We start from the raw sequence: 26,824 nt of genomic DNA, 5'->3' as shown, positions 1-26,824 counted from the left end.
ATTTCAGCTGCTCAACAGTTCGAGGTCTCCATTGTTGTATTTTTTGTTTCATAATGTGGCAGATATTTTCAGTGGTGACAGGTCTGGACTGCAGAGAGGCCAGTTTAGCACCCAAACTCTCTTACTACGGAGCCATGCTGTTGTAATATCTGCAGAATGTGGTTTGACATTGTCTTGCTGAAATAAGCAAGGCCTTCCCTGGAAGACATCATCTGGATAGCAGCATATGTTGCTCCAAAACATGGGCATGTTGTTCAGCATTAATGGTGCCTTCACAGATGTGTAAGTCACCCATGCCATGTGCACTAATGTGAATGATTTTGAACTTTAGCTGATAACAAGCTGGATGTTCTTTAGCCTGGAGGACACAGTGTCCATGATTTCCAAAAGGATTTTCAAATTTTGATTCGCTGGACCACAGGACACTTTTTCACTTCGCCTCAGTCAATCTTAAATAAACTCGGGCCCTAAGAAAGCTGTGGCATTTCTCGATCCTGTTTATACATGGTTTCTTCTTTCCATGGTGGAGTTTTAACTTTCATTTGTGGATGCAGTGATAAACTGTGTTCACAGACAGTGGTTTTGTGAAGTGTTTCTGAGTTTCTGATGCTCTTTTTATACATGTTCATTCATTCATGTTACTGACCTGTTGCCAATGAACCACCAGGTGTTTTTGTTAGCATTACACAGTCTTTGTTGCCCCTGTCCCTACTTTTTTGAAATGTGTTACTGCCAACAAATTCAAAGTGGGCATATATATTAAAAAAAAATACAATTTCTCAGTTCCAGCATTTTATATGTTGTCTTTCTACAATTTTCAATTAAATATATGTGATATGATTTGCGCTTCATTGCATTCTGTTACCATTACCATTTCAGAGAGAGAATCCTTTGTTACCATAGTAACAGTATGAAGTTTTATCGTAGTATGTCAATGTTAGTTTGAAGGCTGTAGACTGGTGGAGTCAAGCAACAAATGATGAGCATGACACCTCGCCATGGCCCCTTTGTTTTATTAGTGCACAAGCAGTTAGCAGTTCAGTAAAGCTGGGTATCAAGGCTGTGAATGGAGCAGGGCCTCCTTTTATCTCATGTACATAGAATCAGGATTTGTGGCCAAAGGAGACTAGTAAAGAGGTTGAAAAATTGCCACCCCCAGCAGTGTCTTTGTGTCCTGTCCACTGTTCACTATACGCTTTATGGGTTACAGTGTAAGGTTTATGGTTAGAGATTACTGCTGAACTTTCTCATAAAGAATAGGTAAACATTTTCTTAACACTTGCATTCCAGACTGAGTTAGTCGTTTTTGCTAAATTACAGTTTTAATTCATTTCCAGACCCTAAACATAAATGTCCAGGGAGTAGGCAGGGGTCAAGAGCAGGGACAGTGTTGTTTCGTTACGTAACTCCCAGTGGAAATTCTGAAGTCTGTAGTGTTCTGAGCCGAGCTAAACAGACTGGTTGAATAAAATGGCCCCTGTGGCCCAAAACTACTGCTGTGCAAACATGTTTTGTGAGTTTATTTGCACTGTGGCCCTGTTTAGAACTTGGACAGCTCTGTAGGCATTGCCTCTAGGATTATTGCATTGCTGTATGTAGAACAAATTTAAATTCAGTTATAATGGCATGAGTATCTGGGTCAGCAGGTCTTGCTGTCATAGACATCTGATATTTTTTTTCTTCTCTGCAGGGGGCAATCATGTCCAAAATGGAGGTGAAGACGTCACTTCTCGACAACATGATAGGGGTGGGCGACATGGTCCTTCTTGAGCCGCTGTCAGAAGAAACCTTCATTGAGAATCTACACAAACGCTTCGAGCACAATGAGATCTATGTGAGTTCTACAAAAAGTTATATAAGTTGATTTTCCTTAATATCAAGTGCAAGAGTTATAATATAATTTATCTAGTGTTATTATTATTATTATTTTTTTTTTTTAAAGCAGCACTCCGGATGTGTTTGCTAAAGCATGCTGAGTGCTGCAGTGAGAGAATACTGATGGTCGAGAACAAAAAAGGATACAAAATCATCAGTTCTGTAAAACTGATGAGGCTGAGGGATGCAATGCTACACTACAGAATATTGCATGACATGACAAATACCGTAGGCCAGAATGCACCTTTAATGACACAAGTTATTACTGAATTTGCACCAGTGTTTTTCATGTATTGAAGAGAAAATTAGACCTTAGGTCTTGTCTTGCAAACAAATATCTGCTTGTTCCTCTGCACTCACTCTAAACCCCCCTCCATCTACCACATCACATTAGTGCCTCTAAGTTTAGCTCTGGTCCCATTCACTTTGTACAAGTATGTTTACACTGCACAGTGTAGAGTGAAATATGAGAGCGGAGAGGAAGTGGACATAAATTAGCATTCTTTCATTGTTCTGTCGTTTTTCTCAACTTGTACCATTCATTTAGATAATGTGTTTAAAGCAGAGGCAACGGAGAAAAACCACAGACCAGCCGATCAATGAATTAGGTTGAACTGGAATGTAGAAGCTGCTTAAGAGAAGCAGTGTCTCCAGAGTGCAGCAGGAGAGGGAGGAACGAATGACCCTGCGGTCCTCTTTCTTTTAGAGATAGTGTTGTGACTGTACATTATAACAGAGGCTTGTAGGCCCTCTTTTCAGCCTCTCCTTTATCATTCACAACCAAAATTGCTCCAGTTTCATTGCTGCTACTTCATCTCCACTCTAGTTAGGTGTGTCACAATCATAAAATTTTATTTGGCTCAAATAAACAAACCTTACTCTAAAACCACTGACCTCTAAATGTGTTGCAGCAATAACTCGGAAGTTAGAACTTGTTTTGTAAGACTCATGATGTGTCTCAGTGTATGCAGGAAAAATGCAAATAAAATTTGTTTTTTTTTCAGATGTGCCATTATTTTTCCATTATCAGCATTATGTATAAAACTCTTAATACCCGTGTAGGTTTACTGGGCATTTTGGACAGTAAATAGAATGGCTACATTTTTGCAGTAGACATCATGACCCCTGGTTCCTATCACAACCACTGTAAAGAAATCAGTCAGTAAGTTTCTCCACAATGAACCCTTTCGCATAATTTCAAATCTGAGTCACTTTGATGAATGACTAAATGACACTGATTACATTTCGATTGAATTATGTAGAAATTTTGAAAAATCTGTATAATTTCTCTTCCACAACTGTGGAAAATAGTTGTGGTCAGTTCAAGTAATTGCTCAGCTCAAAAAATTGCAATCAGGCCTGTATCTCCAGTGTCAACTAAAGTCAGAGTCTGTCTGAGGTATTCAGGTAGATGTCTCTGTTAGAACCATCTGTTCTCAAGCAGAACATTAAGATAAAGATTAGCATGATTCAACTGCTGAATGTAGGATGATACGAGTCCAGTTGCTCAAATGGACTGGCAAGAAACTTCCCGGCTACTGATACTTTTAATCTGAACGTTTACTTTTTTTTTTAACCAGCTCAATGTTATTACATATTTGGAGAATAGTAAGAATTACTTGCTCAGTCAGGCTACAATATAGTGTCTAGAAGAAAACATGGGCTTTTAGTCTAGTGATTGAAAACATGAATGAAGTGTTCCGCATAGTCAATGACAGACAGATAATGAGAAATTTGCTCTGTAATTATGAAAGCAGGGAGTGGCTCACCACCTCCAATGTTGTCCAGCTGCAGAAAGCTTTTAACGCAGCCTGTCTACAGCCTTGTACTTGATGCTAAGCCCTAAAGCTTCTGATTTGCTAAAATGTTCACTGACTACAGTGTGTAACTTGAAGTAAATAGCATTTAATCTGGTCTGGTTTGGCCACCCACTAATCCTGTTGGTAATTAGACAAATTTAGTCATACGAATAAACTTTCATTTATGATTTAATTGTAAGACCTGTAGGTTTGACCTCCATGTCAAGGTGTCCATGAACTTACTGCCATCCTTTTACCTTAGCTTTTCTTATCTGATCTCACTGTCTGAAGGGAAAGATTGAGAAAGGTCTTTTTATTTAACAGGCTGGCCACAACTGCAGTACATTTCAGAGCTTATCTAATCATTCAGCTGTTATAGAGTGTTACAGGAGATCTTCAGTCTTTGTCAGTCAGTGATAGGTTTCAGTAAGTCGTAGAAATGGAATTACGCATCAGAGTCCTTGAATTTATCTTGAACCCTAGACTTTGATCATGTATTTCAGTTGCAGATAAGGACAGTGGTTTAAAATGGCTATTATAATGGTTTAGTGTCCTCATCACTACTTGAACGTGAACAAACCCGTTTCTTCTGGCGTCATCCATTCATAGCAGTGTCTTGTGGTTTTAATGAGTAACAGCTCCATAATGCCACATTATACACCACCAGCTAAATTTAGAACGCATTTGAATGTTTGTACTAGTCTTTGTCTCTCTAGTGCAGATTACCATCAGTTCTGGGTTCCCTCAGCTCATGCTATTGTTAACATCATCTAAAACACCCAGAGAAGTGAAAAGATGCCACTGGTCATTATGGGAAGTAGAAAGAGATTTGTTTCTTTCACTTCTGGATAAGAATAGGATCAGCTAGAGATGCAATTATGTGATGTTGTCCCTTACACATATCAGGTAGCACCTACACAATGGGTGCCGTCTATGTTTCTAAATCCAGCACCTTCTATTTTGTTTTTTATTTCTGCATGTAAAGACCTCATTATGCCACCCATGTCCACTCAACAATAGATTGTGGGCTGTGTTGCTATGGGAGAGGCCTCGCACTTTAGCTGAGAGGCTTATGCAACACCCAATATAATGGAAGGTAGGTGAGGCCTGCAAGGATCCGATATTGTTCTCAAGCCTCCAGCATAGTAAAGCTGTCCACCCTCTTTTATTTTTAGAGCCTGAAGTTTGATATAAATCTAAATGTTGCCAGGTAAATGACAAGATCTGCTCCTGTGAGTAGAATAATAATACATTTACTGTAGTTGTTAAGCCCTTCTGAAGTCCTGTATGACTTTAGTTCACACAGTTATCGCTAGTTGCAAATTGCTGTCTGCCACCTGACCCATCACTCTGACACCGCAGCCCTTGCAGCTCACTTTGGGTCCGCTTGTCCTGCTGAAGCCCCCTTGAATTCCATACATTTTTCTATTGTGTTCCCATGTGCTGGGTCTTTTTGGTTCTCTGCATGCCTAAACAATACCCCAAGAATTTCCAGCTGGAAAATGTTGATGAGTGCAGAGTTCCGCTCACCTCCATGCACCGCTCCGGCACTATCAATGTTTATGTGTTTTATTATTTATTTGTCTAATTAATGTCTGATCTTGGGCCCTAAACTAGATGTGACCCTTCTGTCTCCTTATTTTTGTGTGTTTGTTGTTTTTTTGTTTGTTTGTTTGTTTGTTTTGTTTTGTTTGTTTGTTTGTTTGTTTTTTTAACTGTCTGATCTTTTGCTCTCTCCTACTGGCTTGAGGGCTGTTAGTTACTTGGCACATTTGATGGTGAATAGTATTAAAAGTTTTTTACAGGGATGCAATGTGGGAATTCCGATGCCGATATCCGTTATTTTACATGTATATATCTTTACATCTTGGGGAGGCTAAACTATCTTCTGTAAAAGCCACCACACACCAGATGCATTGCTTTGCACTGCATCCAAAAATTAGAAACTGTTGGTTTTACTGGAGATATGTACAGCTTTAAACTGTATTTAAAGTGTTTAAAGTGTTCTTGTAATACTTATTGCAATACATACCCTTATGATTGAAAGGCATTCAAGTACTTTTGACTGCTAAGGCAACAACCACCATCTTTAGTTTGTTGCATTAAATTAAACTATCACTGTGAGACTCTTTGTTTGGCTTTTAGTCCTGTTCTGGGGCTTACTGTGAAGGAAAATTAAAGATACACCATTATTTCCACATAGAAGCAATTGAAATCACTGTCTGTAGTGTCCACTTTGCCTGCATGAGTTTCATGTATGAAGTTCCCTACCTAAGTAGCTGCAGGATTTGTTTGGTGTGACAAGACATACTATCTCACAGGCATATATTTCTTTTGCTTTCCCCTCATTTCTTTCACACACTTTCCATTCCCTTGATTTGCAGACATACATTGGCAGTGTGGTGATCTCCATGAACCCCTACAAGTCCCTGCCCATCTTCACAGCAGACAAGGTGGAGGAATACCGCAACAGGAACTTCTATGAGCTCAGCCCACACATGTGAGTCCAGCCGTCTTTTTGTTCAGCCTATTCAAACATATTTTGTAGGACACACATTGTGTTATGTCATAAACAACAATGCTTCATTGTTTGCCAGCAAGATGCAGCATTAACCTCTTGCCTGATTGAAATGTCAAGTTTGTACTGACACTGCACACATTTTTCTGTTGAGTGGCGGACATCCGAAAATGTTTTTGTTCTTCTAGCACTATCAGCGTTCTGTGGAAGAGCACATAGAAACAAATACATTTTAAGATGGTAGATACTATGCAAAACTGTGCAAATATGAAGGGCAGGTGTGACCATGGGAAGCTTTCATAGAACACACCATGGCACGCCGGGTATGTTTCGTTGTCCACTATTAACAAATCAGTTTGTTTTGATATAAACCATTTTATAGAATTTCATTTCATTTAATTCTAATAGATAAACTATTGTCTCTTCTAGGTTTTCTATTATTTTGATTGTGAAATTTGTACTGCAGTTGTGTCTTTGATATCATCGCTGTCCAAAGAAAAACAAATACTCCAAAATGGTAATTTAACAGGAGAGGGGAAAAAAGTTCTTTACCTTTAGTATGAATTAATATGAAGAGATTTTATTCAAAACAGTTTTGGAGTATTTCTGTTGGTCTGTTCATCATGAAAATTTCACACAACATAAAGGACAGCTGCTGAGCTCAAATTATTATTATTTTTTGGACAGTGACAATATATTGAGTAATTGCTATGTCTGATGCATGTCTGATTCAGATGTTTGAGCCAATAAGCCCCTCCCTGCTCTATGTGACCCCTAAGATATAGGGTCCAGTTGTAGCTGGGGGAAGGGATGGCCTCCACGCTCCAGCTAATGGCCATCTGTCTCTCTAGAGTGGTGCCAGCAGACTGACAAGACTGCCAGAGTCAAAACAAAGCAGCTTGCTTTGTACAATTAGCCTCCGCTCTCCATAAAAATCAGCAGACGCACACTGGTGCTCTGAAAGATCAGTGGCCCCGTGCCAAAAATGATCCATGCTATATGACCCAGCAGGATTTCTGTCTTTGCCTAGTTCTCTGTTGCTACTTGTTCCCTCCCCCTTGTTTCTTGGGGAAGAATGATATATCATGTAGATTTTTGAAGAGGTTTTTACTTCCCTCTTTATTCATAGCTTTTGTAGCTTTCTTTTTTTCAACAAGATTCTATATTTATCGCACCTCAAACTAGCATTCCAAGCTAGCAAAACTCTCCAGGAGCTTCTGTCCATCTCCTGTTCATGTTTTCCCACTTACGACTAGCATTACCTCTGGCATGCAGCGTTTCTTACTCAGTCTCAGGCTCCATCTTACTCATGTGTTCCAGTCTTACCCCCTGTTAGACAGAAGTCAGGGTCAAAGCTCCCTCCATGTGTGATCCAGAGCCAGGCTCGGAGCTGATCCAAGGCAGCTGCTTTGGCCATCACGCCTGAGAAGCACAACTTTTATATGGCTCTAGAACTTTAAGCAAAGCCCTGGATTTACAGGCCTCCTGGGCCTGAGCATTACAGCAGCCAGGTATAACAGCCTGTAACCAGGCCATGCATGTTCCTTAAAGTATTTTTTTGTTACTGTCATGATTTGTGTTGTTGTTTACTTTTGGAAAGTGTACTTTTTGGTATGTTAATTACTTTTTTGTGTAGGTTCTTTACTCGTGCACTTTGAATACTCCTCAGGTAGGCGCTTTCTCAGCTTATGGTGCTTCTGATAAAGGGTAGTTCTTCTAGTTTGTTTTTTTTTTCTCGTGGCTTGCTGACACAAAGCTGAACTGTATTTATAGTCAACACCTCATAATCTGGGTGTAAACTGCAATCAGAGAGAGTAAGCAAAGAAGACATGTGGGCTTGAGCCAATGAACACACTGTCATGTTGTTCGAGTTGTATTAGTCACTTATGTGATGATGTCATTTGTGAAATGTTGGAGCTCTCTGTTTCAGTGTAGAATTTGCTTGGCAGAATGCGAGCGAGTGTTAAGTCTGCAATCCCCTGCTGGGAGACGTCAGTCTGGATCAAAGAAAATGATGATCGGCAGCATGATTATACGGCGCTGAGCTGGCTGAGCTAGTATTAGTGATATTAGCGAAGATTATTTAAAACCAGTTAGATCATTAACATTTGAAAATTTGTCCGCGAAGTAACAAACACAGTCAGCTGACCTCTTAACAAATGCATTGTGGCAGCATCACCGCATTGATGAGTCAGTTGTTTTATTTAGCCCTGATGGTTTCCTTTGAAAGAAGACATAGTTTCCAGTATGAGAGGTCTGGATTATAGTCTGTCTAATTAGTTCCTCTGTCCAAATCTCTGCCACTCTACTCAAAACTTTTTTGCAGAATGCTCCATAAATTGATCTTAATCCTCCACTCAGACCAGCTGGTTGTGACTGACTCTGAAAGATTGAAGCATTAATGAAAAATAAAATGTAATGCTAATCCTCTCTCATCATCACTCCTGTAGCCATTTGTATGTATTTTTTTACATATGTTTTAAGCAATTTATTGTTAGTTTAAGTTAGTTGTGTATAATCACTGCGATTCGCTAGCATTAATTTCCACACCTTTCTGTGAAGAGTACACTCCTTCTCTTAGGGGAAACTGTACATTTGTTACACACCAGTAGAGAAGATTCAGTTGCAGCATTTGCATGAATTTGTATGTGTACCAAGAAACACGAGCCACTGAAAGGCCAAAAAGTGTTCTTGCAGAATGAATCTCCACTTGACAGACAGACCCAAGTTCTTTGCGGTCATTTGTCAAAGACAGAAGTGCATAATTTCAACTTCTCTCCTCTTTCTGACCATAATCACTGTACATTAGATGAAGTAAGTCAGATTTCATCTGGGAAACTCAGCAAATGCCATCATCAGGATGCTTCTTGACAGCAGAGAATAGCCAGACTCCATAGACGATGTCAGAAAATGGGTGAGAATGTGTAAACAGGAAAGGGGAGCTGAATTAATGTGCCTTTTAGGCTAGGTAAAGGATAGGAAATGCACTTTGGATTTAATCAGTTCTTCTCTGCTCCACCACAGATAGCTGTTGCATCACGCTAAGTTGCTGCTTTCAAAGGTCACCCATGCAGTAAAACTGCCAGATTAAATGAAAGATAAACATTTACTTAGCTTAGCAAGATCTCTGCACATGCAGGCACTGGGAGCCAAGTGTTCCAAGTATCGGACCATGATGGCTTTAGTGTTTTGATTGCACTGTATCCGTGGTTAGTGTTATATTTAAATGATATGTCTGGAATAGCCCCTTGTTTAATTACATCCATCAATCTGATGTGTTAATTGCTGTCTTTGAGGCTATTGATTTTACCCATAGGTTCTCAAATTAGTGATCTCAGCTTTAGAAATGTGATGGTTTGAGTGCAGTTTGCCAAAGCAGAACTGATCGCCTTGTGCTATTCATGTCTCTGATCATCGCTGTCCTGTTTGAATTAGGACAAAAAAGTAAGGAGTGAAGTAAGAAGTGACAAAAAAGAAGGTACAAGATGTGTTTTGATGGCAACAGTGTTTTGCCTACTATCGGCAAATGACTTATGATTCAGAAAAACGTATGATGTCTCTTCATTAAGCAGTTTTCGAAGTTGTGGGGATGTGCTTTTATGACGTTTCACATCAAATGGAAAGACTCCTCACTGCTCTGCTGAGGGGCTTTTCTGCAGTAATTAAAGAAGCACTGGGGGTCGGCTAACTCTGATCAGTTCTCATCCTCGTTACAGGCTTAGTGCCCTAAAGCCATCAGCAAATTACACTCCACAGCTTAGTGAGGCTATGCTTTGTGCTTCTTTTCATTAGGACGGGTGAAATTCAGGCAGTATCTCTTTAATTTGCTTTAGATTCAGTGAGGATAGTAAAGCAGTATGCTCCCAGATCTTGCTAGGATTTGCCCAGAAACTGTGGGTTAGTGGGTAGAAAGTACTGTTGGATGATAATAAAGTATTTAGACCATTTTGGAAAAAGCTATGAACCCTAAGGCTCCAGACCTGTGTTAGTTTAAGTCACCTCCAGTTCTGTGCAGCTGGATCGTTTAGAGTCACCAGGTGCAACAAGCCTGAGGATCTGAGGTGGTCGTCCACTGGCTGAGGGGCATGTGAGACCACACTGGTGAACACACTTCCTGTTTTTACAAGCGCCATTGTAATAACAGAGGTGAAGCGCAGTGGAGGTACTTGGTGGTCTGCTTCTGTTTGCCACACCTGAATGCTCTCACCAGAGGTGGGACATTTACAAATCACTGATGCAATGAAGTCAGCGAGTGCCTGATATATGTTGGTGGTCGATATGCAGTTGTGTGCAAAAGTTCAGGCAACCCTGGTTAATTTACTGTTTGTAGATTTTAAGTGAAAATAAGTACATATCCCCTACAGAGAGAACACGTCTGCATATTTCAGTGCACCTTTACTGTTTATATGCTTAATTTAACATACTGGCAAAAAACAGAAAATGTAGCCTGTGCAAATGTTATGGTACTTTTTATTTTGATTTATTCTTCCCATTATGTTAGACTCAGCAAACAAATAGAAACTGTATACTAAAATTAACATAAACATGCCATAATTAATTTTGTTTCCTGTAGAGGATCAATCAAAAAACATGCACTCAGAACAAAAATTGATCAAAACGTGCAAGTTGACTGCGAGTATTCAGGCCTTTGCTTATGACTGTATTATATACCAGTTATTGATACAGTGATTATCCTGTAATGGAATTAAAACTGGTGATTATAACTGATAATTTTGCTTGTTACTTTTAGCTCTTATATGCCTTGACACACAGAGTCCCTAGTGCTGGGCATTTCCATTTGCTTTTTTCCTGCTCCAATGATTAGCACTGTGGATAGTAGCATTCTTGACTGGGACTTAATTCCTCATGCAGGCAGGAATACCACAGATAGACAAAACCTACAAAAGTCACATTTGCCTACCATTAAAAGTGACTTTGGATGACAGCATCTGCTTAGTAATGAAAAATAATTACATAAAGTATGTAAAAGTTTTCAGTATTTGTCATGTCTTGTCTAGCTGTTTCATTGGTATGTAAAATTACATCCTAAAAGTTGTATCCTCTCTTAAGCTCACTAAAATTCATAAATGTATTATATGAACTTTAAAAGGTAAAAGGTTATTAGTTAATTGTATCAGTATGGACCACAACAAAATGTTAATTATTGGTTAGTTATTCACACAAACATTCTATATCAATCAAAGCTAGAAATCAGTGATGGTGCTCCATTAAGAAAATGCCTTTATTCTTATCTCCCATCATTGTAAGTATAATGTTTAGTTTATGAGGCAAACAGCTTTGGCCTCTGTATGGGATAAGGGGTACTTTGTGTTCCAGCTGTGTGTTATTACTCATGCTTAGCTTTAAGATAACTTTTGAGAACAGCATGTGAGACCTAACTTTGTAACTTCATGGTATTTCATAATACTCAGTTTTGGTCTCTTAAAGTCTGGCTCTCTCCTTCCTGTATACAGAATAAAGCACACAAACTGTATCTGTGATTTCCATGATTGCTGGACTTCTTAGATATTCTGGAAAATCTTGACGTCAAACCAGTAAAAGGCTTCTTCACTGAAAATGTTCAGTGAGTAAGTAAAGATGACTGGTTGCTTTGCTGTGCTCTGCAGCGTTGGCATCTCCTCATCCGTCTTGTGTAATTCTGTGTGACACGGTGCTTTTCCCACTTTAAAAATGTTGCCCAACCACAGGAATTTGGGCTTAAGCTTGGGTGTCATGCTAGTTTTATTTAATGGCCCAGAACCAACATGTAGCACCTCGTTTTTGCAACAACACATGGCGTGCTTGTCGCTGTGTTTGCATTTCCAAAGCTCTCCCTCTCTTTCTGCTGCTCATCCTGAATGGTGTGGAGAGAGACGCCGCTGTGCTGACTCTGGGTTTCTGTGGCTGTCTATGTGTGGTGAGGTCACTGCAGCAGCAGGGTGTGAATGGGTTTGCTTACTTCGCTCTCATTGGTGAAGTTGGGCAGCGCACAGACCAGAGGACTGCCGATGATGAGTTTCCCAGCCAGGATGGTTTGTACTGTAACTGGCCGCACTGCCAAGTGATCCCATGGGAAGCAAAACAGGAAGATCATGATGAGGCAGTCGATACTCTTTTAACAAGGCTGGCCAAAAGTACTCTTTTGGTCTTTCATTTATGGCTGGTATGGTCACTCCTGTGAAAATGGCGTCCCCGATACTGGATGTTTTGATGTATATATCTGCTGAAGCAGATCCGTAAATATTTATAAAATGTAGTTTGGGACTTGATCCAGCCGGACTAGCATTACAGAGGAATAAAACATTCATTTCTGTGAGGTTACCAGTGCTGCAATAAAATGCAGACATTTAAGCACAGAAACCCAGCATTGCCTAACATTATACCCTTCCAAAATGCAATAAAATATGTTATGAAATATTGGTTTGAAATATCACTCACATCTTAACATCTGTCCAATGCTGATTTTTTTTAGCAGTTATCTGCCAGTACAGATATGATTACAATATCACCATGCATTATTAATAAACAGTTATGAGTTCTAGCAGCAGATGAATGTGGTATCCCATGTGTTCAGCCCATTGAACTTTTTCGTTTACTGAACGGCGCTCATTGTCGTCCAAGCTTTGGACTTTTTTGGGAACGAATACCATATGGTTTATAGCAGAGCCTGGTAAGCATGACGTTTTTTCCTGCTGTGCCAGAGTATCTTGGTTTCTTGGACATGTAACAATGGATTAGTATGAGGAGGAAATTGTAAAGGTTGCAGTTTGAGGTTCTGGAATTAGTGAAGTGTGGCCCAAAGAAGGTCATTAAAGAACTGCTCTGCGGGAGTCGACAGTTAAATCTTCAGCTATGGACATGATCCTTTCACCAGAACTGCAGTGTTATAGATGTGAAGCTGCAAATCTAGTATGTACATGTTAATGTAAATGATAAAATGTAAACTTATGTAAACGATGATGACAGTATATGATTTACCACCTGAGTGTGTGAATGAAGACTCCTGATGGTTACGCTGTTTTTGTCTGAGCAGACTTAGAGTGAAATCTGTGAACTGCTCTTATGGCTCAAATGTAATCATGAAGCTCCAGCTCCTTTCCCTCTGGGGCTTAGCAGTGTCTTCAGGGCCTCCGCACACCTGCTACCCAATAAAGCCAGGCCTAGAGAGAGTATAGTGAAACTGTGCAGCTGCAGTTTCAGCTATTAGGCCCGATTGTCCTCTGTGGTCATTACCACCATGATGTCATTTTGCCCCTGAACACACTTTAGCACCCATCACATTAAATATTTGCATCAGGCTCTTTACCAGTGGGCATCTGTTTGGCTTTGAATATTGGAACTAATCTGAAAGGAAAGGAAAGTGACAGGTGCATGCCCTCACCTCCGTCTGGGGATTGGTGTTTTTGAGGAGCGCTGTGCCGTGGTGGAGGTTATGGTGCAGATGGTGGGAGCTGCTTGCATGCCCAGATTGTGCTGCTTGCTGCACAGCTACAGGGTCTCTTGGGGTGGGATCCTGTTACAGTGTTTGTAATGAAGTAATGGGACCTGGGCGCACTCTCAGCCCCTCTCTCTCAGCATGCTGCTATTGAGCGTCACTGGGGCATTGTTTACAGGCTGAACACACCCTGCTGACAGACCAGCCAGGCCCACAAAATGGCAGCCGGTGGGGTTGGGCTTTCTGTTAGCATTTGTAATTTTTTTTGTGCCATTCTTCCTGGACTTCTTATTGACAATGAACACTATGTAATTATTCATTGCTTTGTGATGTTGAAAAAATAGTATCCAAAGCTTATGATCGTGTCACTTAAGCATGGGTGATGTGACAAAAATATAACATCAAGGTACAACTGTATTAACTAATTTTATAAACTAAACTGTTTAACAAAATAACTAGTTAAGGGAGGAAAAATCACACAATTGGTAAGAAAGTGCATAATGGGCAAGTCATCTACTTGTTACTAAGCATTGTATGCCGTTACTATGCACTGGTTGTTGTCATTTATACACTCTGTAATTCTTCAAAGTCTGTGGTCTTTTTGTTGTTTAGTGTTCTAGAAGTACTGACTATACTTATGAAAAGTGTAATGTAATCTTTGTGTAATTTAAAGTGTAATTTGTAATTTATCACAGTAACATATCGTCATATTGCCAACGCTTAATGAGATTTGCAAATGTAACCTAGGTCACAGTTCTGTCAGAACATCTATATTCCCTCTTGATACTTAAGCTTAGACTTGTTTCCACGACCATTCCATTTTCTTTCAGCTGACGCATCAATTGAAGACATGTGTGTTCAGTTTAGGCCTGGAAGAGTGTTACAGTATTACATCCAGCAGTAGATCAAAAGCAGGGTTGGGAGGTCAGATGAGTTACTCTGACCGGCTCTCATCCATGAGTCTAGTCTCTCTGAGCTTTGGTCAGTTCAGCTGGCTGCGGGCGAACTAAGCCCCAAACACCTGGCGATTTTTAGATCATGGGCAGCTTTGCTGTGCCTCCTCCCCTCTGTATTTGTCCCACATTCACCATTGACCAGGCTCAGTGCAGATTTTACAAGAGCTGTTGCTTGTTGTCTTTGTCCATCATGGGTGTAGTGTGGTGTATTTTAGACATAGCAGTACTTTGTATAAGACTGGCAAATGACTACTTAGATTTTAGAGTTTCGGATTGAATTCAAGTCTTTTTTATTTTCTCTTTTTCACCCTTTTAGGAAGTGTGTGCCTTACCCATATTCCATGTAAAGATGGCATATGACACATTTTTTTGATACCAGTACCAATATGGAAAAATTTAGCATGCCTGACCAGATATTTTTTCTTTAAAAATCACAAAGCTTTAAAATGAGCTGTTTTAATTGAAGTACTTCACTTCAGATGAACAGATAGAAGTTTAGTTATAATCTACTCAATCACTCTACTACACTCTCTACTGGATTTCCGATCCAGCATTTTCTAAATTTATCCAAAACCGACACCCATCAGTTGGTCACAGTCTGCTATTAGTTATCAGGTGTCATATAGTACTGTGTAAAAGATAACTACCTTTAGATTATATATATATATACCAAATCTCTTATTTTGTGTGTGTGTATGTATGTGTGTATGTATATATATATATATATATATATATATATATATATATATATATATATATATATATATATATATACATGTATATGTGTATGTATGTATGTGTGTGTGTATATATATATATATATATATATATATATATATATATATATATATATATATATATATATAAAATATATTATTATATTTTGAGGTTTAACCTTTTAAACCTGTTGATGAAGGTGAAGTGGTTCTGAAAGTACAGTCTAATGGAGACAGATGGACTGTGGTTTATACTGACTGGCAAATGGAGCATGGTTTATACTGACAGTACAAGGGTCTGTTCCCTCTGCCTGCTAGACTCCTACTTCCAAAGGGAGTGTCCTCCATTACTCATTCAGTGCTACAGGGTGTGAGGTATGACCCTTTGGCAGCCACAGCAGTCGACGATCTTGACTTAGTAAAAATAATTTACTGTACATGTGCACAGCGTTCACTGTGGAATCGGGGCTTTGTCTTTCATCATGGGCTCAGTGATATGTCATGGTTCCACCCTGGAGAACTCTGAGAAGGGAGGGGTGTGTGAGTGTATGTGTGTTTATATATTGTCTGTGTGAACACTTTGTGTTTGACTTAGTTCCCCACTGCCACATCTCACACACACATGTTAAATGGGCACATTTCATGTAGGGTGTGTGGGCCAGATGTCTGCTTCTTTGCTGGTTGGGTCACTAGACCAGTCCAAGGCCAAAAAAAAGAGCTAACTGCACTTTATTCAGGGCCAGGCCTAGCAGTGAGCCTGTTCGACAAGCCTGACTCAGCCTCAATGTTAATTTACAGTGAAAGCACTGTTTGACTAATGCCAAGGCATTGGGCTATTTTCCATTGGAAGAAGCTATATTTATTATTGCTCCATGTTTGCTCAGTCTTATTTGCACTTTCTTGACCTTCAGGCACACACAGTGGTAAAGCTGGTACAATTACCTCACCTGTCCCCATGCTACAATTTTTCTTCAGATCATTAAACAGCCATTATCTTGGACTGTACTGTCACCTGCTGAGTTAAAGTTTAAAGATTATAATTTAAAGGAACCTTAATGCAATGACAAAGCTGTTGATGATCATTATGAAAGAACTTGGACCAAGACTGATAAGATATCAGCACCAGAAATGGTGCTCGACACAATCAATTTTACCTAGTCAGAATGTTGCCTGTGAGAGATGGCCATGGGCAGATGAGACAATAAGGAACTACAGCTCTTTTCCATTGCCCATCTGTTTACATAATGAGTATAGTGTTTGCTTTCCCAGAATCTGTTGATCCATCAGGGTTTATAGCTCAGTTTCTTGCTGTAAAAGGCTGAATCCTCAAGTCTCTCTGACATTTCTACTTGACATTCTGTTCAGTCCTTTTAAATCATGATCTATAATTTTGTAAGCCATCTGAGTATAAGTCAGTCCCACACATTAAGTGACCCCTGTGTTGAATTACAGGTAATGTTTGATAACAACAACCGTTGGCAAATAGCTTTTCAGATTTCCAGGGAAACTTTCGAGCGAGTGCATCAATCTCTGCAGTTAGTTATCTGAGCAGTTTGAGCAGGCCGAGAGAGAAGAGAGGGGTGATCTCTGGACCTTGTGCGTTGGCAGAAGCGCTCTTGGCTGGCTAGATAGAGGGGGAGGCACCTCTCTACATGAAAGTATGGCCACCCACCCTCAATTGCTCCTGCAAATGAAATGCAAATCAAATCACCACGGTCCCTATAGCAACCACTGACCACAGTCTACAGCTTGACATGAAGAGGTTGGAAGGCCGGCAGCTACTGAAAGACTGGCCTGGTCTGTACATGCATTATGAGTCCCCAGAGAAGTAGCTCAGGGGGAAAGCTCCCAAACTCGCTGGAAAGTACCTTCTCTCAGTTACTGTAGAGTTCTAGGAAAGTAAACTCATGTTAGCTGGTCATATTTGTTCTTGGAACAGAGTGTGTTAAAGCTAAACAACACTCCCTCCATCATCACTGACAGTTTTTCTGGATGAGCTCATAACTTGTGTACACCTCTTTTGTCAGTGTTCTGTAAGGCAGTAATACCTGAGTTGCATTGACTACCATGTGGATATAATTATTTGTGCGCTAGTTCAAATCATATTGACTGGAAGAATAAGCCAGCTTTTTGGGCAGATCATAGTGCACCTAATAAACTGAATCAGAATTCTGAATCAGACCATTTGGGCAGATTATAGTCCGCCTAATAATAAACGCCATAAATGTTTCAAACGTGTCATGTTCAACTTTGACAAATTGTTCATCATAAAACTGTTATCACTTGCACTGCCTGCTACAGATATTCTTAAAAAGCTTGATTACGAGTGAAGAGAAAATTCGCCACACCTTGCAGTATTGCAAAACGCTGAGATACACACTTGTGTTTTTCCATGTACACTTGTGCATGTTGACGCTTGTCGTACTTGTAAGATTAATTACTTAATTTCCCAGCCATCAGTGTTTTGGACTCAGTTGATGCAGTGATCCCATATGACACTTCAGGTTTTTTTTTCATTTTTATGTTATGTTGAAAAAGTGCTGGCTGAAACATAAGTGAGTACTTACACACATAGCAATCTGAAAGTTGTTATACTGATTAGATTCTTACACCCATGCTTGGATTTATGATTGCAGAGCTCACATTCTTTAAGCTACAGTATTATATGTCTTGAACTTGACCTTAGTCTGTGTTTTGTTTTCTTACTGAATACATTCCTGTCCATTGACTTCCCTTGGTTTCCCTTGGTTTCCCAGGGTTTCAGCAGTGGCTTAACAGAGTTCGTAAACACTTCTATGATAGCACTGACATCAAAGCTGTTTTGTTGGCTTTTCCAGCAAGATTTTACTTTAACTGCCAGGGCTAGGTTCCCCAAAATATTAGTACATCTTAGTACACAGTTGATTCTGAAATGGAAGAGTGAGCATCACACTGAACACTCTCTCTCCACCAGTTAAGATGATCTTAACACTGAGATATTTTTGGAACACCCAGCCCAGTATGTTTACATTACAAGGTAGGTCTGAACAATTTGGAGAATGTAATTGTGAATTTTTTTTTTTTCAGTTGTGACTACCTCTGAATTAAAGGTCCAGGACAAGCACACCAGCAAATACAATTTATTCCGGCTTGAGGCATGAACGCTGGACATACTGTGCCAGAGTACCAGTTATTTGTGGTTGTGTTGCATAGCATGTGGGTGTTGGTTGATTCTGGTCAATCTGTGTTACAGGCAGTTCACACACTCTTTGTTATTGGGTTAAACTTCCCCACTTAAAACTTAAGACAACATTGTTGATAATATAGGCTGTAATTGTGAATTTGAAAATTGCACTCTTTCAAATTGTGATTTTATATAAAAATTATTCATCTTTCAGCCATGTTACACAACATAATTCTTCTGAGTTGTGCAATAATTGTGAATCCACAATTATTTGTCCAGAGGTTGTCCAAGTGCAATACCAAAATGAAACCAGTAAACCAGTGCTTCTTGCCAGTCCAGTAAATGTTCAGATTCCAAGAAATGTGTCAGTGCTTTATTATTTGCTACTGCCCAGCCACACCCAAACTCTTCTCAGTGAAGAGATTCTGTTGCAGTTTAAGGACACACCAGTTGCACCCCTTTAGCTATGTTTTATTTTTTGTTGTGCAAATGCAGTTGTGACCCCACTCTCAGCATGATGACCCACTCCCCTCACTTCTGCTGAGGGGTCAGATAAACAAGCTTTGCCTCATGTGGACTGGCCTCCCTGTATCCCCTTAGTTAGCCTGAGCCACAATGGCACCAACTGTAGTCTAGAGGAGACTGGTCGCATGCGTGTCAGCATTGGATTCAATAAGGGTCACACATAGGTCACGCCTCCCTCTGAGACATGTCAAGTGATGTACTATTGCGAAGCATGTCTCTCTATGCTTTCTTTGTATGTATAGCTAGTGTGTTTATTGCATGTGTGTGTGCGTATATGTTGGATTTGCTTCATTACTTTGAGTGTCTTTTGTACTATTTGTTCTCGGAGCCAATGTGGTCTGCTTTAAAACCTAATTGAATTTTGGAGAGCTCAGCTGTGTCCCTCAGGAGACAGCTGGATAAATGAAGGAGGATGTCCTCACTGTGGGGCATCAGGGCACTAGAACACATAAAGGTTTGTACTGGGCCCCAGAGACGCTCTGAGGGTATATTTGAACAGTGCACTATGGTTGGAAAAGAGGCTCTAATGTTAGATTTGAAAGGCACAGTGTTCATTTAGCTCTTCCTTTTGCCTCCTCCATCTTTACCTACACCGCCTAAAGTGATGGCCCTTTTCTTGCGTGCCCTCCCTGTTCTTGTTGAATGAAACGAAACCTTTTTTTCTTCCCACAAATTACCATTAAATCTAATTTCCTAATGACATCTTGTAACACAGATCAGGGGGTTTTGGTAAAGAGGCCCTTTGGCATCAGAGGAAACAACAAAGTGCTGCCAGATACAACCGCATGACCTACTTCCATCTATTCAGAGTTACTATCTCCTACATTTAGAGACCGGTGTACACTTTAGACCAGACAAAGTAGGCTGACCTGCCCAATTGATTTAGGGAGCGGCTACAGCGTCGCCCAGCTAAAAACTGTTGTGCCAAAAATCGTTGTTAATTACATCCCAAACCTCTGCTCCACACATCTGCACCTTTAATTTGGACAGGGTGTGTGGTCAAGCATCTTTTCAAGCTCACTGTGTGTGGTTCAGTATTGGTGCCCTGGAACAGTTTGTGTGAAGCTCTGACTCAGGGTCAGCCGGCCAACACTGCTCACACACACACATATCACGCACTCACAGATCTCCTGCCTCAGTCAGGAAAGCTGACTAAACCAGACGAGGGAAACTGTAAAGCCGTCCGGAGAGGAGAATCTAAAAACAGCCTTCTACTCTCCTCTTCCTAATCTTCCTCATGTGTGTGGGTGGCTGTGGGGGTGTATAAGGAAGTGTGTATGTGTTTTGCAGGGGGAAGGGTAGGAAGGGGTTTTCCCAAAGAATGTGTCTCACACTCCTATTTGGACTTCCATACAGCAAAACAAACACCAGACTTCATTGTGCAAAAGACAGAGACCGCCCTTCATTTATTTAATTTCAGGTCAAAACCATAAGTATAAGTTATCCATTTTTCAGGCGATATTTTTGAGGACATTAGATATAAGATATTGTATAAGGAAGGGAAGGGTCAAAGGAAAATAAGTGGTGAAACAGAAGTTAAATAGAGAAAATGGGGCGCATAGCAACCATACAAGACCTGGTGGACCACTAGATCTGTCAACATCAGATACACAATAGCTGAAGCTTTCATCTTTAAGAGAGAGGAGAAAATCAAGCTCCATTCTTGCTTTATATCTGAAAAAATCCACAGGTGTTTCTTTCTATCCTTCCACTGTGAGAAGACAACTCAACACTGGATCAGAAAGGATGTGTGGCAGATGAAGAAAGTCTGCAAATCGAACAAAGAAGCTGCTGGATTTCTTAGAAAAATGGGCTGACAACCCCAGAGCGCAGACCTCAACATCACTGAATGTGTTCACTTCGTTATTTGGAAAATGCAGCTGAGTTCTAAGACTGAACTTTGGAGGTGTGGAAACACATTCCTGCAGATTTCTTTGTAAAACAGGGTGCAAATTTCCCGAAAAGAGTGGAAGCTGTAATGAAGGCAGAGAATAGGCATACTATAATACTGAAAATGGTATATTTTGTTTGAGTCGTCTGTGTAATTTTCTGTTTAATGTAGCCAGTAAGTCTGACTGCAGCATCTGCAGAGCTGGGAGGAAAGTGCTTCCTTGTTTTTAAAGCTTCCTGTTGATTTCCATGTTCTTATGGGAAAATATTGCATTATATGGCCATTTGCTTCATGAGGCTGGATCAGAAGTTCCCAGTGCCTTCATACGCCTGTCGGACACCCTTTATGTGAGACAGCTGAACAGATGCTATACTTCTGTTGGAAGCAACAATTTTTTTTTTTTTGGGACCTCCTGGCTGGACGCACCTGTGTGTTTGGACCTTTTGCTCTCATGAGGCACCCAGAGCCCATTGTCTATTACACCTGGGATTCTGATCCCAGTGCCACCTCATCTCAGCAGGAAAGCCTCCATTTCCCCCGTAGCTCATTCAGCACAAGATACGGATATCCCGTAGCATGCAGTAGACTGGGCAGAGCCGGCCCACACTCACTGTTTCACTCTATCCACGTGTTGTGCCATTATTTTCTCACCAAACAATGGAACATTGTAAAGACCTGTATTTCTTCCTAGTACAACATTTAATTTAATGTAATTATTTTTTATTTTTTATTTGATTTAATTAAAAAGTTTGATTAATGTTTAATTTAAAAGTACATCTTTTAATTTACAATGTAATAATGTTTGTGGTTACACTTAAATAATGGTTCCTAAATGGTTCTTGGCTTATTCATATGGTTCTAGGTAACTGGTATAGAACCTTGACTTTATGCAAAGTGATTATGGCAAAATTACAGGCTCATTTTATTGTAGCTTATCACTAAATTGCATTTCTAATGAAGAATAACCATAAAAACACAAATGAATCTGGTCAAATTTCAGCCATGCCAAAAAAAGTCATCTCTGAATCCCAAGAGCTCTAAGTATTATGGGCTGTTTTATGTCTTTTCCCTCCATTTGAAAGTTTATCTTGGGTGATCCTGCTCTTTCTGTGTGCCTGTTCTTCCCATTTCTCAGGACTACCAGTGGCTATTTTTTGCCGTTGCCTCTTGCTGTGGCTTTGGGCCACACGACTGCCACAGGGATGCTGAAATTACAGCTCACTCTTCTGCCGGCTGTGTGCTAGGGGGAGGGCGTACCAGGCATCCCCCCCATTCTCCACAACCACCCTTCTTCAGCTTCTGGTCAGATGTGGAAGCCTCAGGCCATGGCCTCGCCTGCTGTCCGCTTTGATGTTCATGATGGCCACGTGTGATTTTCTTTTTATCACAGTGCCGCACAGTTAAAGTGTATAAATGGCATCAACACGTTCAGCTTGGATCCTCTCGCCTGTCATGATTCATGTGAGGCTGAAGTAGAAACTTTTTATTCCACGTCTCGCTCCAGTTTTCAGTGAAAGTTAAAGTTCAGGGACAGAGCGCTCTCTCTCTCTCTCTCTCTCTCTCTCTCTCTCTCTCTCTCTCTCTCTCTCTCTCTCTCTCTCTCGCTCTCTCTCTCGCTCTCTCGCTTGCTCGCTCTCTCGCTTGCTCGCTCTCTTTCTCTCTCTTTTTCTCTCTTTTTTGTATGCTCTCTTTTTGTCTTGCCTTCTCTGTTTTCTCTCACTCTGTTTTTCTCTATCTCTCTCTCTTTTGCTGTCTTTCTCTATCTCTCTCTCTCTCTCTCTTTCTCTCTCTGTCTTTCTCTCTTTTTGTGTGCTCTCTTTTTGTCTTGCTTTCTCTGTTTTCTCTCTCTCGCGCTCTCTCTCTCTCACGCTCTCTCTTTTTTTTCTTTTTCTCTCTCTCTCTTTTTTTTTCTTTTTCTCTCTCTCTCTTTCTCTCTCTCTCTCTCTTGCTCTCCACAGTCATAAGTTGAGAACAGATTGAAAAATAATCTTCTGGGCTTTGAGTGCAGACCAAAGCTGTTAGTTTAAGGAAGGACCGTGAGAGATGCCACACACTCTTTCATTTTGTTGCCTGAAGAGTGTTGTAGTGGTGTGTGAGTGAGTTTGATGACCAGTCACTGGGGTCTCCACTGAAAGCCCCCAGTACCTCATGCAGCTGCTGGTAGACTCTTTTCATATTAAGATCTAATGCTTTCATATTCATGGAGAGCTTCCCTACTACCTCTAGATAAAGAGTTCTGAAAAAAGGCATGCTGGGAGAACCTGATGCGTTGTTTTAGACCGGTTCTGCTAATGCGGCAAATTTCCACGCATGGGTTCTGCCTACCCCTCCCCTCTCCCCTCCCCTTTGCCCTGTTCAGGGTTGGAGTAATTGTGTTATGGCTCTCCATTGTTTGGCTCACGTCGAGCGGCTACACTGCCTCACAAAGCGCAGACATCTGTTCTCTACACCGCTGCACATTTCTCTAGTGATGTAATGTCCCATGCCCGTTATTTCTCTCTCCTGCTCTACCTCTCTTTCCACATATCCCAGGCCTCCACCCAGCCCAGATCTCTGCGAGCCCTGCCAGTTTTTTGAGTTCTGTATGATCTCTGTACAGTGTGCAGAGCAGAGTGGATGTTCATTTGCAGACAGTCAGTCTACTTAGCTCGGGTCAACTCTCGTTCAGCTTCCAGTTTCGTCTCAACAAGACTTGCATTAGAGACACATTATGAGTAATTAATGGTTGACGTTTTTTACTTGTTTCTTTTTTTTGGGGAATCATTACTTCTTACAGCTGTAATTTTTGTCTGTTGTAACTAGGTATTAAGTCGTCTAGTAGGCCTGTCATGATCATGAAATTTTAACAGACAATTGCAATGTAGAGAATTGCACTTTAACAGTGTTATGTCTTTTAAAGTACAAACTTACAGTGGCCAAATTGGCTTGACTTGGTAGCTCCCAACCCATGACAGACACAGCTTGAGGTCACATATGTTGTAGCACCAATGTCAGAAGTTATAACTTTTTTTTTTTCTTGTTTTCGTAAGACCCGTGACATGTCTCAATAAATGTTTTTTCTTTTTTTAACATGCATTTGCTTCAGGTCAGTGGATGAAAATGCTGAAAAAATCATTAGCATTGCTGTGAGGTTTGGAACATCATTATGATCAGATTAAATAATTGTGATCAGCTCAAATAATTGCAATCAGGTGATTCTGTAATAATTGTGACAGGTAAATCACCCTGATCTAAAATAATGCCAGCCTGATCCAAGTACCTTGAAGGAAAGTTAAGGATCTGTGGCCACTTGTATAAAACCTCTTAAATCTTTAAGTTAAATGCTTAAGGGATTCATTTAAAGCTTAACCGAAAAACTGAACAAGACAAAACAAAATTCTCTTCAAACAATTTATGCAAATGACTACTTGTCAAATGAAATATTCTAATCTGAATTCTTTTTTAAAATGATGCTTAAAATGTAACAAAATGCCAGTCTGTGTAAATGGTGAGCCGTAATACCTCTTTAATAACCGTATAAACTGTATCCTTGATTGTCTTCAGTCTCCAGTATGTGTCAGTTTTTGGACATCTTTTTCTGTTCATGCCACTTACTCTAGAATCACATGTTGTGATACATGCTCTTACCTGCAAAGAGAGGATCTAATGCAGGTGACAAGGCCAATTAAAAGGAACAAAGTCAGTAAACATTGCAGCAGCATTCAGTTATAAAGGACTTTCAAACTTCATACTTCATCATTAGAATTGCATTGTAGTTTGCTCTTAACTTTTACTTGCCAACTTATTTCCTCTTGACATGCATACAGGCACCATGAAATTCCCTGCAGATCTCTAGACTCGAGCATTTATGAAGATTGGGGGTGTTCTAAATGTCTTACAGGAGGGGAAACTACATGCAACATTTCCCTCACAATCAGAGCTATTATTAGTGGTGGTTCTGGAACATTCCTGGGTAATGATTGTAGAAAAGTACAGACAGAGGGAAAACTGAGAAACAGAGCGAGCTGTCTGAATGGCTAATGTCTTAAAGTCTTGTGGCCTGATGGAAGTGAAATGAAATGGGATAGTCACAATATTAGAACTGTTTTACTGCACATGCGATCCTTAGGGCCTACACCATCACAGCTCACGTGCTCTGTCTCTCCTCCCTCTCTAGGCCCACACTCCCTGCTGGTGTTTTCTGTGTACAGTCACACGCAAGCAAATCAATTACAATCATTTCATTGTTGTAGAGCCCCCCGCGTCCAGGGCCAAATGACCCACTTTCCTATTGTGGATGTGTACTGGAATTTATGTAAAGTGAAGCTTATTTATTATGTACCGTATTAAAAGAAAACTATCCTGCCTCCTCTGCCAGGTCCCTCTGACCTTTTGAGAGTGGTCATACAGCCAGGAAACATAGTCATATCACATTAAATATACAAATGGTACTGCATTCTAGTCTTTGTAGTGTAGTACTGGAACACATGCATACTTTACCATGCAAAAGTCAGCGACCACCTTTTTTGTTTATTTGTTTAATTTCCAATCAAAACTGCCATAAAGTTAGTGATTCATTTTTCAGTGTCAGAAAAAGCAGAAAAATATATGTCGTATGCAAAAGTTTGGGTCAAATTACATGTTTTGCTGGTTGTCTCAGTAAAAAAAAATAAGCACACGTCCTCTACAGAGAACACACTTCTGCAAATTTAATGCACGTTTACAGTTTATTAGCTGAATTTCGTATATTGGGGAATAAAAAACAAAACATATGTGGTCTGCGAAAAATGTTATGGCACATTTTATAGCGTATGTTTAGTTTTTTTTCCCCAATATGATAAACTTAGCAAATAAATTTTAAAGGAATAAATCTTAGAAAAGGAATTGTGCCCTAAAATTACATTTTTCAAAGAAATCTGCAGGAATATTTAATTAATTAATTAATTAATTAATTTTTATTTTCTTTTCTCAGTAGCCACTTCTTGACAGCTACACATCCTTTCAGATCCATAGAGTTGTTTTCTCACAGGGGAAGCATCGATGGCACCTGGGTTTATTTTCTGATGTGAAGCAAGAGTTTCCATTTTGACTGGAAATGAACTAAATGAAGGGTCTCTGACTTTTGCACAGTACTGTAAAGGTGTTGAATTTGAAGTGAACAGAGATGAACTTTTGCCTTTCTTGATTTCGCACTGCTCTATATAACTGCTTTCCACTGTTTTCATTTCCTGTCATTAATACCACATTAACAGTGCAGTAATAATGTTTTACATCTCAGATTATCTGAATTAAGGTATTTTGTCATGGATGGGTGTTAGATGGTTGTGTGAGATCTTGTTATTCCCATTAACCACAAGAAAACACACTGCAAAGCAAAATGCAGCCTCATGATTCAACACATTGTTCAAGCCTTTGTCGACTGTTACGCAGATGCGACCTAGTTTTGTCCAGAATTGCAGCATGCTGTTAATTAGCTGACATGTGGCCTGCACACACTGCACACACTCCAAACCATGCATTTCCTCTCCCCTCACCTTTCAGTAGGGAGGATGCAGAAAGGTCTTTTTCCCATTGGCAGCTGCAGTGAGGTTGTGAAACATGATGCTGGTAGTAAAGAGCTGAACTGGAAGTCACCAATTAATGCACATACTGTCGAGTGGACATTCTCTGTTTGTGTAAACTCTGAAATTATATCAAGTAATGCTTCTCATATTCATGTCAAGTCTAAGCTCCTTCTGTTTTGTCTTCTCCAGTTATGCTCTGGCAGATGAGGCCTACCGGTCACTCCGGGATCAAGATAAAGACCAGTGCATCCTCATTACAGGAGAAAGTGGGGCAGGAAAGACTGGTAAGAGTGCTGAGAATTCTGCAAGGTTTACCGTGCTTTGTTTTCACCCCCAGCAGCAGTAACCACACTTTTGTATTTCTGATCCTGCGGTCAAAAATGAATAATTATATGTACTACAG

General features: G+C 40.2%; 1 protein-coding gene across 6 annotated transcripts in view; it reads left to right on the top strand.

Moving 5' to 3' along the window:
• The window catches only part of myo1b (myosin IB), a 75,555-nt gene that overhangs the window by 7,706 nt on the left and 41,025 nt on the right, over positions 1 to 26,824 (top strand). For all 6 annotated transcript variants that reach the window (XM_036563240.1, XM_036563128.1, XM_036563199.1 and 3 more), the window contains exons 2-4: positions 1,691 to 1,834; positions 6,059 to 6,174; positions 26,611 to 26,705. In XM_036563240.1, coding sequence (XP_036419133.1) covers positions 1,700 to 1,834; positions 6,059 to 6,174; positions 26,611 to 26,705 — 346 coding nt within the window. In that variant the 5' untranslated portion in view covers positions 1,691 to 1,699. The remainder of the gene's footprint in view (positions 1 to 1,690; positions 1,835 to 6,058; positions 6,175 to 26,610; positions 26,706 to 26,824) is intronic.

The sequence above is a fragment of the Colossoma macropomum genome, unplaced genomic scaffold, assembly GCF_904425465.1.
Source record: "Colossoma macropomum unplaced genomic scaffold, Colossoma_macropomum, whole genome shotgun sequence".
Taxonomy (NCBI): domain Eukaryota; kingdom Metazoa; phylum Chordata; class Actinopteri; order Characiformes; family Serrasalmidae; genus Colossoma; species Colossoma macropomum.
The sequence above is the reverse complement of the archived record's forward strand: the minus strand, read 5'-3'. Positions and strand labels throughout refer to the sequence as shown.